Below are 12,798 nucleotides of genomic sequence, written 5' to 3'. Positions count from 1 at the left end.
ATATATTCTTGATCAGCATCAATAGCCGAGTCGATCTAGCCTTGTCCGTCTGTCTGTCTGTCCGTCTGTCCGTATGTCTGAACGCAAGGATCTCAGAACCTGTAAGAGCTAGAGACTTGAAATTTAAGCTGTAGGTTCTCTTAGTCCCCGCGCAGATCGAGTTTGTTTTCGATATTCGATAACTTGCCCCGTTTCCAAGTAATCGTTAAAAATCGATATCGAAATCCTGTCTTTTGGGCAATTTCGGTAAATAATACGAGCTAGAGTCACCAAACTGGACATGTAGCTTCTAGAATAGTATTATATATCAAGTATTTTTCATTTTATACCTATCGCCTGTCGGAAGAAGAGGTATCCCCTAGTCGGTAGCTCCCGACTAGAACCTCCGACTTGTTTCTTTTAATCAAGTTGGGTCCCCGACTGGCAACCTGACGAAAGAATTTTGCGCACTTTTTAATAGTTTCTCATTTGCTAACCACTAAAAAGTTTTATGTGTTGCTCTTTTAAATTGTTTCACGTTAGTTGGGCTTACATAGTCCCACATAAAGAATGTTATAACAATTTATGGCCATTTTCGGGCTTATGTGCAATTTTGACTTATTACGTAAATTTTGGCCGCCATATTCAATATCTGGCTTGAGTTAAAATGCCTAATATTAATATAATAGCTGCATAATACCCATTGCATTGTGATCCATCGACTGTAGTGCATATGTTTGAACTCTCGCCCTGACTATCGCGTGTCTTCGTTACATTATTTTCCTACCTCACGACGTGTGTGCATTATGTGGCTTTCTTCGCCGGGTTCATTCATTTGGCCAACCCTCGGCTAAGGTCAGCCTGGAGCTCAGTACATTTGCTGTCAAAAGAAATGAATATACGAAAAATGGTGTTTTTCCTTTTCAATGAACTCTCTGGAAAATCTTTTGTTCGTCCTGCCTATTAAGCTGTCCGGCCTCTGTTCAGCTCTGACATGTATCATATCCCAGATATGCCATGTCATGTGTTGGCATTGTATTATTTTATATTATTATATATTTCTAATTAATTTATTTTGAATGCTCTCAATTTTCTGCTAAATTTGATCGCAATTCGATCAGCTGTATCGATTTCTGAAGAGATTCAACAATTTATGATGCTTATGAATACAATTCGGAATATTGGTTAAATATCATTGGACTTTTATGGATATGGGTTTATTTCAGAGTATTTTTTAAATCTGTGAAATATCTAGTGAAAGTGAGCTCCATTTGGTACGTTTGGAATTGATTATCCCATACCTGTGCTTTGGTTAAAAAACACCCCAAATTGCAGGCGATTTTAAAGACACCACCAAAAACAACAACAACAACAACAACAGCCAAAATAATAATAACAACGTGCGCGACAGTTGTTACTCGTGGAAATATACACCTCTCCCTTGAGTTCCTGGCGTACTGTTATCAGTTACCTGTCTATTGAGACGCATATTGCAATCCAGCTGATGGTCCACACAAAAGTCAGTTGAAAGTCCTAAAGTGCTCACTTAAGAGGTCTCAATTTTGGAGGTACACTTATGTATGGATACATATATTGTGGACACAAAAAGACGCCATGACAATCTGAAGAGCCTTTGTTTGCTTTGTCGTTTCACAGCGGCATTTAGAAACTCAATTTTCACAATTATTCAAGTGGCGCTTGACCAAAACACTGAGCTGAGAACATAAACAATAATTCCCGGCTTTTTCTAGCGTCTAGCAGCGGCACTCTGCCTGGTGGCTGGTGACTCACAAAGACCGTCGGATACGCTACTAACAACACGTTGCACGAGAATCGAGCCGCAAATCGGTGCGACTTACTCTGGACTTTCACCCACAAACGGAGACGCATGCAAACTGACAGACACGCGACTCGAATCTCGCAGCCAAAGCACAAACAAGCCACGAGCGGACACCCGAGCACGGCCAGCCGATGGCTCCGTCCTGCATGTCCCTTGCGGACGCGACAATTGCCGGCTATTGCTGCTGCGAGACAGAAAGAGAGAGTGAGAAAATGAGGGAGAGAGAGCGCGAGTGAAAACAGAAGGTGGTTGTTTAACCAGCAACGGAGTTGGCGGGGCAGTACACCCAAAGGGGTGGTTTGGGTGGATGGACCCAGATTGCACGCTCTGTACACGACGACGCGTCGTCTGTTTTGAGTTGTAATTCAGGAATCGGGATCTCGCAGGGTGGGTGGTGGGTGGCCTATAGTTAGCATACCCTAGTGGTGTGCGTTTCTCTTGTATGTTGCGTATAGCAAATTAAAAATCATTTATTTTATGATTATACACTTTAGAGTGTGCTATAAATTTAACAAAACATTATTTAATGTGTACTTAATAACGGCATTTTGTCTAACTTTAAAAAAAATGCGCGTTTTGTGGAAACAGGGCGTTTGTCCAAGTGCGATGTTTGTAAGTTAATATCGATAAGAAATAATACATTAAATATCGATAAGATATTGAAACGATAAGTTTGGTAAACTTTGGTTACATTCAAAACACGGGAACTTAGAATATTCAAGCCCATCGTCCTGGCATTAAAAATAAATCATTCTAAGAAATAAACGCTAGCCAATTATAATGAAGTTTGTTGAAATATTACTTTTTACTCTAAAACACCTGCGCCTAAAAGTATCAAAAACCATAAATAATTAAAGCAACAGGCAAGTTAAATTAATGTCAGTACTGAAAGCTGATCAGAATCAATATTTATACTTGTGTTGTGCAAAAACTGCAAACGCCATATAAAATCAAAAACGTTTGTAAAATAAAGACAAATTCCAACTCTAATCTCAATTTTGCCATTAATAACTAGAAAAAAAAAACGCTTATCATTCAGGCCATATCTATAAACGTATCAGATCCGCTATAATCTATATTATTGAGCATTATTTACTTCAATTTAAAGTAGTCGATTTAATTTATGATCATTGGTTTCGCTGTGGCTATATTTGGCGCAATTCTCCATTTGGACATGGTCAAAAAGAGATACGTATGTGGCCCTAATCCCGTATCGAGTTGATAGCTATCATGCGTCTAGTTTCTGCAATCATGTACGAAATATTTAAGGTGTGGGTGTGCTGAGAGGCGTGCGGCTACCATAAAGCGGCTAAACTGATAACTGGCACCCATTCAAAAGCGAAAGAATATATTGCCAAAATTGATAAGCCCTATCGTGTTATAATAAAATTATTCACACTCATATTCGCTAAGCAAGAGTTTCGGATTTCTGCCATTCCGTTGACCATTAGTCTCGCTTCTACTCTCCAGAGTGTGGTATGATATCGCCCGTCGTATAGCAATCGATCAATATATTGGAAAATAATCTACGGAAAAAAAGAATATAGAAAAAATGTGTAGAATTTGAGTGAAAAAAAACGACAAATAAATAAACCTTAAACCAAAAAAAGAGACAGTTCATAAACGGATCTAACTAGTGCTCGTTAGTGTCTGTTTCAAATAAATTAAAACACAAAATCTTTCTGCATGCATTTCAATGAAACGAAATCTTATATTAGCGATACGTTGGGAAAATCTAACCTAATATTTTCTCTTATAAACAATTATTGAAAGGGGCTATAAAATGTGTATTCTAATAAAAACAGTTTTAATAATAATTGTTCTTCATTGGAACATAATCGAGTCAAGTTTGAAAGCTTTGGAGTCAGCGCCGCGTGATTTGATAGAAACTTTTAGGGTCAACGAATCTGAAAAAGTAACACCCCTTCAACTAGGGTCGCATTTGGGAAAAAGATTGAATACTGCAATAGAGAGCCTGTCCCAAGACACTAATGAGGACGACAGCAGCACTGATTCCATTGAAAATAAAAATCTTGAGTCGTTATTCGTGAAATACGGCACCGACGATGGAAATGCTTGTCTTCTGGATAACGTAAAGCAGGAAATCTTGTGGTGGACATTTCCCAATGGAACTCTTAAGCCACCCAATGCCAAGCACTGTGAGTATATGACTAACGAAATATAATCAAACCCAGACCGATAGAAATATAAAAAGTAGTTAATCTTTGTTTGGTTTTACGCGTATTATTTATTTCAGTTATTAAAGTAGATAATGTTTAATGCTTAAGGGTACTTTGTGCTTTCATGTCCGACATGGGCGCATCTGGTTTTAAAGGTGCTCGAGCAACTTATTCGAATCTTTTCCTTCCGTCTCAATCGATAAGTTCTCTGATTAAGACTTAACCAAAGACAACGGGCTTGGGTTTCTATCTTCAGAATTATCAATTCTTGTTTGCATCTCTTTTGGTACTTTTTCGCCAATCGTCTGCTTTCTAGAGTGATTGCTCATATGCCGCCTTAGATAACCCTCAGAGTATAACATTTTCAGGCAGAGAGGACACTTGTACCCTGAGTTAGTGCATTTATCTGTGCGAATATGTTCGTCGAGAATGTGGGCATACCTAAATAGCCTTTGGCAGTGCGGACACTTGTGCTCGTGGTCTTCGAGGTGTACCCGAATGTGCTTATTGAGATTGTCACGGTGGGCAAATGTCTTTAAGCAGTGAGGACATTTATACGATCGTTCGTTGGCATGATTAAAATTGTGTCTCTTCAGGTGATTGACAGTTAAAAATTTTTCTTGACATATTCTACATTTAAATGGTCGTTGACCGTTGAATGCGTTTGTATGAATGCGCTTGTGTGTCGTCAGGTTCCTTTTAGCAATAAACAATTTTCCGCAAGTTAAACATGAATAAAATTTAGGTTTGCCACTTTTCTTGGCGTCGACCTTTTCATTGCTGTTTTGTCGCAACAACGCCGCTGAGCTACTTTCATATACTTTAAAGCTTTCTTGCAGAATATTTTCCAATGGTTCTTGTTTGATTTCAGAAGTACATTGGGCAGTTGCGTTTTTCTCGATGTCGGAATTCTCTTTCTTTTCAACACCTAGCTGCAAAGCCTCAGAGCTTTTTGCATTACATTCAAGGGTTTGGTTACCAGGACTGCTTCCTTGCGGGATATTTTCCAACGGCTCTTCTTTAATATGGAGAGTACATTCGAGAGGTAGGTCTTCGCAGTCGGAATTAGTCGCTGAGCAACTTTCAGGGTCTTTGAAAGGCTCTTCTTTGATGTCGAGTGTACATTGAACACCTACGTCTTCGCAGTCGGAAATATCCTTGTTTTCAACACCAAGCAATAGCCAAAAGTACTGTTGGCTGTGCTCGCACCTGCGCTTAAATTGAAATGCATTTTGAGCATCCAATATGCAGGACAGGCATATGTTCTGAGGCAACGGATCAGTAGGGCTTATTTTACAATTGCCGCACTCATTCAGAATGTCAACTAGTGGCGGCTCCTGCTCCAGCTGGTCAAAGATATTTACTAGAGTGACGCAGTTGCTTCTGCATATGCGACAAACCGCTTCCATTTTCATTTATGTGCAACTAGTGAGTTTTTTAGGTATCTGTACAGCTGACGAACATATGTTCAGTATCGATATACATTGTGGAATGTATCGATAAACGTTGTGTTGCCTCGATAACGATAACTATTGTAGCGACGTTATTTATTTCATTTTCAGAACTGAATTGTGTTACAAATTTTAAATTAAAATGATTTTAAACTTAAAATGATTTTATTTACATTAGGTGTTATTTTCTACAATGGGTACTTAAGCCTTCTAGGTGCTAGGATGTTTTCTTGTATGTATAACACTGTGCCGAATGAGGCTTACATTTTGTTTAAACGACTTTAAACAAAGATCACACTGAAATGGACGCTCACTGGTATGGACGCTATAGTGTCGGGTCAAACGACTCTTTGTAGCAAAACTCTTGTCGCAAGTCGAACACTGAAAACTTTTCTGACTGGACGTGCGTATATAGTTCGATTTTCTTCCCTCGATGCCTTCTTCATTAGTTGTATCTTCAGACAGCTCTGCAGAACTATCATCTGCGTTTGGCATCTCAATTGATAAGATATCCGATTGAGGCAAATCCAAGGACAGTCTTAATTTTGTATGTATTGAATTCTCTTTTGGTGCTTTTACGGCAATCGTCTTCCTCTTAGTGCTGACGGGTTTTGGGCAACTCGGACTCCTATAGTCCAAGTGAGTTTTTTGGTGTAGCTGTAGTTCTTTTCTTAACACAAAGGCCTTTGGGCATTCGAAACATTGGAATGGCCGTTCACCAGTACATCTGCGAATATGTACTTGGAGATTGTAGTTATCCCTAAAGGCCTTTTGGCAGTGTGGACATTTGTGTTTTCGCTCATTGGTATGTGTTCGAATGTGCTTAGTGAGAATGCTGCGGTGAGTAAATCGCTTTAAGCACTGAGGACATTCGTACGGGCGCTCGCCGGTATGTGTGAAAATGTGTCTTTTGAGGTCATCTTTTCTTAAAAATGCTTCTGTACAATATTTACATTTGAATGGACGTTCACCAGTGTGAAGTCGGATGTGCAACTTGCAAGTACTTGATGAATAGAAAGCCTTCGAGCAGTGGGTGCACTTGTAACGACCGTTATGAATCCGCGAGTGTTTTGTTAGGTCTTTTTTATAGCTGAACTCTTTCCCGCACGTTAGACATGAATATGAATTGTTTTTATCATCAATGTTGTTCTGTCGGTCGCACAACGATGCTGCTGAGCTTACTCCATTGTGGTCGAAGCCTTTTTTATCGACATTGTTTTCTGGCAGGGTACTTTCCAATGGCTCTTCTTTAACGTCGTGAAAAGACTGTGAACTTGGGACGTCCTCGCAGTCGGAATAACCTTTATGTTCAACGACTAGAAACTCTTCAGCTGTGCTTATTCCACTATTTTGGAAGCTTTCGTTATCGACAAAGTTTTCTTGCGGGTTATTTTCCAACGGTTCTGTTTTTATTTCGAGAGAACACTGGGAACGTAGCACGTCTTTTTCCCAATCCAAATTCTTCTTGTTTTCAATGTCTAACAACAGCCAAAAGTACTGCTGGCTCTGCTCACACCTGCGTTTGAACTGAAATGCATTCTGAGCATCCAATATGCAGGCCAGGCATATGTTCTGGGGCAACGGATCATTAGGACTTATTTTACAGTTTCCGCACTCATTAAGCATGTCAACCAGAGGAGGGTCCTGCTCCAGCTGGTCAAAGATATTTACTAGAGAGACGCAATTGCTTGTGCAAATGCGACAAACCTCTTCCATTTTCACCTTTTCGCTATTTGATGCAAGAACTGTTTTGTTGTTGGTCGAAGTTTTGTGTTATTCGTGAATTTTTCTTAATGCATCCAGCTGACAAACATATGTTTAGAATCGATATACATCGTGGCAGGTAGATATCGATAGTATATACATGATTTGTTTTTATTTTAAAAACTGTTATCGAGCTATCGAAAAATTAAAATAAATAGAACTTTTACAATAACGTTTTTTGAAACATCACACTTTTTGCTAACAGTTGTCAAATGTGATCCTGTTTTAGTTTATCAATACGCGAATTTTGTTTGTTGCGACATCTGATTGCCTTCTATGTCGTCCGGCAGAAAACTCAGAGTTATTCTACTTGGAATGTATACTCCAACTTAAAACGATTTTAATTATTTAAGGTTTTGGTTTCTACAATGGGTAGTTAATATTAATTGATTAATATAATAACAACATACATTACCCATTAAATATCGATTAATTCTAGTTATTTCTTGTGTGAGTAACACTATGCTTAGTGAGATGTGATCGTTGTTTGAACGCTTTCGAACAGATCTCACACTTAAACGGACGTTCATCGGTATGGACGCCATAATGTTGGATCAAACGACCCTTTGTTGCAAAACTCTTGTCGCAAGTAGCACACTGAAATGTTTTCTGATCAAATGGGTGCCTTTCATCCAAATTTTTGCCTTCCATGGGTCCTTCGGTGGTCACATCTTCAGACGACTCAGCGATTAATATCTCAGAGTGAGGTGCAACCAAAGAAAGCGAACATGGGTTATCTTCTTTAAAACCATCATCTCTTGTTGGCATCTCATGTGGTGCTTCTTCGCCAATCGTGTGCTTACTGGAATGCCTTTTTAGCTGAGCAGCTGAGCAGCGTCCCGCGCAGCTGGGACACTTATAATCCAAGTGAGTGTTTTGGTGCAGCTGTAGTTCTTTTTTCAATACAAAGGCCTTCGGACAGTCGGCACATTGGAATGGCCGCTCGCCAGTACATCTGCGAATATGTACTTTGAGAGTGTAGCCATCAGTGAAGGCCTTTTGGCAATGTGGACACTTGTGTTTCCGGTCATTGGTATGTGTTCGAATGTGCTTATTGAGAATGCTGCGGTGAGTAAATCGCTTTAAGCAGTGAGGACATTCGTACGGGCGTTCACCAGTATGCTTAAACATGTGTCTTTTTAGGTCATCGTTCCTTAAGAATTCTGCTGTACAATGCGTACATTTGAATGGACGTTCGCCAGTGTGAAGTCGGATGTGCAACTTGCAAGTACTTGATGAATTGAAAGCCCTCGAACAGTGGGTGCACTTGTAACGACCGTTATGAATGCGCGAGTGTTTTGTCAAGTCGCTTTTATGACTAAACACTTTTCCACATGTCAAACATGGATACGATTTCTTTTTGTCACTTGTCCTGGAGTCAGGCTCCTCAATGTTTTGTTGATCGCACAACGACGCTGTTGAGCTTACTCCATTGTCTTCCAAGCGTTCGTTATCGACACCGTTTTCAGGCAGGATATTTTCCAATGGCTCTTCTTTAACATTGAGGAGACACTGGGAATTAGGGACGTCATCCTCGCAGTTGGATTTTTTTCTCTTTTCAACGTCTGGCAACGACGTCGCTGAGCTACTTTCAGTGTCTTTGACGCTTCCGTTATTGACACTGCTTTCAGTCGGTACATTTTCCAACGGCTCTTCTTTAATTTCGAGTGTACATTGAACACGTACGTCTTCGCAGTCGGAATTATCCTTGTTTCCAATACCTAGCAACAGCAAAAAGTACTGTTGACTGTGTTCGCATCTGCGTTTGAATTGAAATGCATTTTGAGCATCCAATATGCAGGCCAGGCATATGTTCTGAGGCAACGGATCATTAGGATTTATTTTACAGTTGCCACACTCAATCAGCATGTCCACCAGAGGAGGGTCCTGCTCCAGCTGGTCAAAGATATTTACTAGAGTGACGCAGTTGCTTCTGCAAATGCGACAAACTTCTTCCATTTTTACTTCAGTGATTTAGTAAATTTTTATACATACAGCTGACAAACATATGTTGAGTTGTGTATACATCGTGGCATGTATCGATTAATCGATAATACAGTGTGGTGCTTAGATATCGATAGTAGCCATATTTACTATTACCGTTTTTAATATTTTTGAAGAGATTTTAACTGAACGAGATTCTTAATTGAAAAATAGTTTACTATTGTTTATTATATTAATTTTATAAGATAATTAATTGGTTTTTATTTTTTACAGTGACAAATATGCACTTAGATCTTTCGTATGGTAACATATCTGAAGACGAGGATTTGTTAAATAAAACGAAATTTGCGCGCCGATTTAGTTTTAAAAAAGTCGAAGCTTTCTCTGCTGCCTACAACAAATTAAATAAAGTACCGTTCCAAACTTTATCAACAATGACGGGATCTTTAAAATATTTATCTCTACAAGGTAACCAGTTCACAGCCCTTAATCATGACGCAGAAGGTAAGTAGAAAAGTTGGTTAGATATCTACCAACCACATAAAGTGTAACAGTCGCACACATTCAGACTTATCTACAGGCTCTTTGCTAAATTTCAGCCATTGAGCGGTTTTTACAAGAGACTCGATTTACCCCAAGTGACACACAACATAAATGCGAAGAGCTTTTTGCAAACAATCAAACGAATAACTTAGATCTATATGATCGGGAATGTTCGCTATACTACCAGAACAACAAACACATTCACAACTCAAATACACAAGAATTGATTTATGAGGATTTTATACGGAAACTTCAAATAAAGCACATAATATTTGGCACGTCAAGTAAGACACAAATCAATATTCTTCCTCATTCCACATACCATCAAAATCATTACTGTAATTTGAAAGACCATTTGATTCAAGCCTAACTTAAATTTATTTCATATTTTTTTCTGTTTAGAAGAGAGCATTGCTTGGGCAACCTTTCCGAATCTGCCGCACCTTTTGGAACTTGAAATCAGTAACTGCAGCATCGAGTATTTGAGCAAAGAGGCATTTAAAAATGTGACAAACCTTCGGAAACTCTTCATTTCGTACAACAAGATAATGACCATAAATTTCGATACATTTTACTATATACAGGGAGTACAATATCTAGACTTGTCGTTTACGAACGTTTTAAACTATAATTACCAGTTATCGATGCCCACGCTTGAAGTTGTCTTAAATCTGGTGTATGGTCTAAAGATCCATCAGACTGCATTTAAACTGTTACCAAAGCTCGTGTATCTGGACCTCTCACACTCGAAAATAACACGAAATAGCGCAGTTGCCTTCACACATCTTGGGAACAAGCTCAAGTATCTGAGTTTGTGCTACACATCGTTTCCCATGGTGAGCAATGGGCTTTTTAAGAACACAGCTCTAGAGGGACTTGATATGTCCGGTAATCCTTTCGTGTCGTATAATATTGTCGATGACGCTTTCGACAGTATCGGTGATACGCTTAAATTTCTTTACTTTGAGCACTCGAATCTTAAGGATATCAACTGGTTAAAACCGCTGAGAAAATTGCAGTTGTTGGGCTTGGCAGGTAACAATATTAACGCCCTATCGGTCGAAGTATTCCAGTCTTTGGTAAGCTTACAACTGCTTGATCTGAGCTCCAACCACATTGGCAACTGGTATAAGAGTGTGTTTTTTAACAACACGGCACTGCGGGTTCTCAATGTACGCAGCAACAACGTCAACATGCTGACCACCGAGATGATGAAGGATTTTGAATCGCTGGAATACCTCAGTCTCGGGGATAACAACTTCCTTTGTAGTTGTATTCTCCGTGAGGTGGTCGAAGTAGCTGCAAACAATAATAAGCAAGCCGACTGTTCATTCAACTTTCTACAACACGCTGTTGAGCTGATTTCAGCAAATATTGGTAGTATAAATCAGCTGAGTAAATCCCTTACCGGGTACATTGAACACCAGTTGTGGAAACGACGCTATTTGCCGCAGCTCATCGACAGCTATAAAAACATCAAAGATTTCAAGCGGCTCAAGAAAATACCCAGTCTGCGTTTTCTAGCCAAAGACCTACTAACCAAACAATGTCCCTCATCTATCCAAAAAACGGTGAACGATACTTCGTTAAAATTTCAGTTACTTGATTACGATGCAAAGCATTATTGGTGCTTTAACGAGACGGATAAATTGCAGGTGGATGAGTTAGTCTGCCAGAGCCGATCATTGGTTGATTTTGAAGAAAAGCTGCACAACACCTTTAAGATAGTGACAACTGTAGTTGGCAGCATTCTGGGTGTATTCATTCTGGGGCTTATAATATATCTGAAGCGTTGGCATATACATTATTATTATGCTTCACTGAAATCGGCGGCGCTTTTGTCTACCGCCTCAAAGGAGTCTCTTGATAAATTTCATCGTCTATCCGAAAATAATCCCAGCGTGATATATGACATTTTTATAAGCTACTGCCAAAATGATCGCCAGTGGGTCTTAGACGAGCTGCTACCAAATGTTGAGAAATCAGGAGATATTTCGATATGTCTTCACGAACGTGACTTTCAGGTTTGTCAAATTATTACAACTAAAATATGCATGCCGAACTTGTATTTTTTCTTTGCAGATCGGAGTAACTATACTGGATAATATTATTTCAAGCATGGATCGATCGCGCTCACTAATGTTACTGATATCATCAAAGTTTCTGCTCAGTCATTGGTGTCAATTCGAAATGTATCTGGCCCAACATCGGTAAGCAATAAAACCCATAGTACCAATAAACTTGCGTCAACTACTTTACTTTCGACAGCGTCTTTGAAATGAGCAAGGAGCATTTAATACTCGTATTCTTGGAGGAAATACCACGCAGTAAACGTCCAAAGACGCTACAATACCTAATGGGTATAAAAACCTATATTAAATGGCCAAGTAAAGGAAATAAACAGCCAACATTGGAGGAACGCAAACTGTTTTGGAAGCGCCTAAGAAAGTCATTAGAGTTAATTGGCATAGGCACAAAAGATTCCAATGTCTAAAGATACTGGACTGCATAATTTCACACCAAAACGAGAAAGAAGTGCTATCTTCGGCACACCGAAGATTTAATACCCTTGCAGACCCAACCTTTTCAAAATGCTCATAGTGCTTTGCCCGTATCTAAGAAGCACAGGGAAAATAGTTAATGCCGAGTATGGTTAAGATATCTTGAAAAACAAAACAGGTTTCCATACAACAACTTAATTTTCGACCGATCGTTCCTATGGCAGCTATATGATATAGTTGCCCGATGTGAATAAGATTTTGCATAAGTGGAGGGAGCATAGTAAAACTAATAAATGCCGAGTTTGGTCAAGATATCTTGAAAAACAAAAAAATTCCATACAACAGCATAATTTTCGACTGATCGTTCCTATGGCAGCTATATGATATAGTTGTCCGATCTTAATAGAATTTTGCATATATATGGGGACCGTAGTAAAACTAATAAATACCGAGTTTGGTTAAGATATCTTGAAACACATAAAAATTTTCTATACAAAAACTTAATTTTCGACCGATCTTTCCTATGGCAGCTATATGATATAGTGGACCGATCTTAATAGGATTTTGCATATATATGGGGAGCCTAGTAAAACTAA

The 12,798-nt window shown here is 39.1% G+C and overlaps 4 protein-coding genes across 6 annotated transcripts; 1 reads left to right on the top strand and 3 right to left on the bottom strand.

Annotated features, from left to right (window-relative positions):
* The first annotated feature begins 3,058 nt into the window (after positions 1–3,058).
* Positions 3,059–12,223, top strand: Toll-9. Of its 3 annotated transcripts, none has more exons than XM_064685037.1 (6): positions 3,059–3,978; positions 9,432–9,662; positions 9,758–9,985; positions 10,107–11,725; positions 11,784–11,911; positions 11,970–12,223. In XM_064685037.1, exons 1-6 carry the CDS (start codon positions 3,603–3,605, stop codon positions 12,193–12,195), a joined length of 2,808 nt encoding a protein of 935 aa, XP_064541107.1. In that variant the 5' UTR covers positions 3,059–3,602; the 3' UTR covers positions 12,196–12,223. The 3 variants fall into 3 exon arrangements, with proteins under 3 accessions (XP_064541107.1, XP_064541108.1, XP_064541106.1); XM_064685036.1 differs by having other exon boundaries at positions 3,069–3,978; positions 10,104–11,725; XM_064685038.1 differs by lacking the exon at positions 9,758–9,985 and having other exon boundaries at positions 3,062–3,978; positions 10,104–11,725.
* On the bottom strand, positions 4,044–5,464 carry LOC135430388 (zinc finger protein 595-like). The gene has a single exon (XM_064685053.1). The coding sequence runs from the start codon at positions 5,412–5,414 to the stop codon at positions 4,212–4,214; it is 1,203 nt and encodes a 400-aa protein (XP_064541123.1). The 5' UTR covers positions 5,415–5,464; the 3' UTR covers positions 4,044–4,211.
* LOC135430387 (zinc finger protein 271-like) lies at positions 5,608–7,237 on the bottom strand. Its single transcript, XM_064685052.1, has one exon. The coding sequence runs from the start codon at positions 7,164–7,166 to the stop codon at positions 5,661–5,663; it is 1,506 nt and encodes a 501-aa protein (XP_064541122.1). The 5' UTR covers positions 7,167–7,237; the 3' UTR covers positions 5,608–5,660.
* On the bottom strand, positions 7,516–9,213 carry LOC135430385 (gastrula zinc finger protein XlCGF57.1-like). Its single transcript, XM_064685049.1, has one exon. It carries the CDS (start codon positions 9,171–9,173, stop codon positions 7,650–7,652), a length of 1,524 nt encoding a protein of 507 aa, XP_064541119.1. The 5' UTR covers positions 9,174–9,213; the 3' UTR covers positions 7,516–7,649.
* Positions 12,224–12,798: the final 575 nt, after the last annotated feature.

The sequence above is a fragment of the Drosophila montana genome, unplaced genomic scaffold (genome assembly GCF_035044405.1).
Source record: "Drosophila montana isolate Dmon_TW-CO22-7 unplaced genomic scaffold, ASM3504440v1 contig_3003_1, whole genome shotgun sequence".
NCBI lineage: Eukaryota > Metazoa > Arthropoda > Insecta > Diptera > Drosophilidae > Drosophila > Drosophila montana.
The sequence above is the reverse complement of the archived record's forward strand: the minus strand, read 5'-3'. Positions and strand labels throughout refer to the sequence as shown.

Coding starts and splice junctions, on each gene's coding strand:
- Toll-9 (XM_064685036.1), top strand. CDS start 3,603: ATGTGTATTCTAATAAAAACAGTTTTAATAATAATTGTTCTTCATTGG. Junction 9,663..9,757: donor CCTTAATCATGACGCAGAAG/GTAAGTAGAAAA, acceptor GCTAAATTTCAG/CCATTGAGCGGTTTTTACAA. Junction 11,726..11,783: donor TTCACGAACGTGACTTTCAG/GTTTGTCAAATT, acceptor TTTTCTTTGCAG/ATCGGAGTAACTATACTGGA.
- LOC135430388 (XM_064685053.1), bottom strand. CDS start 5,414: ATGAAAATGGAAGCGGTTTGTCGCATATGCAGAAGCAACTGCGTCACT.
- LOC135430387 (XM_064685052.1), bottom strand. CDS start 7,166: ATGGAAGAGGTTTGTCGCATTTGCACAAGCAATTGCGTCTCTCTAGTA.
- LOC135430385 (XM_064685049.1), bottom strand. CDS start 9,173: ATGGAAGAAGTTTGTCGCATTTGCAGAAGCAACTGCGTCACTCTAGTA.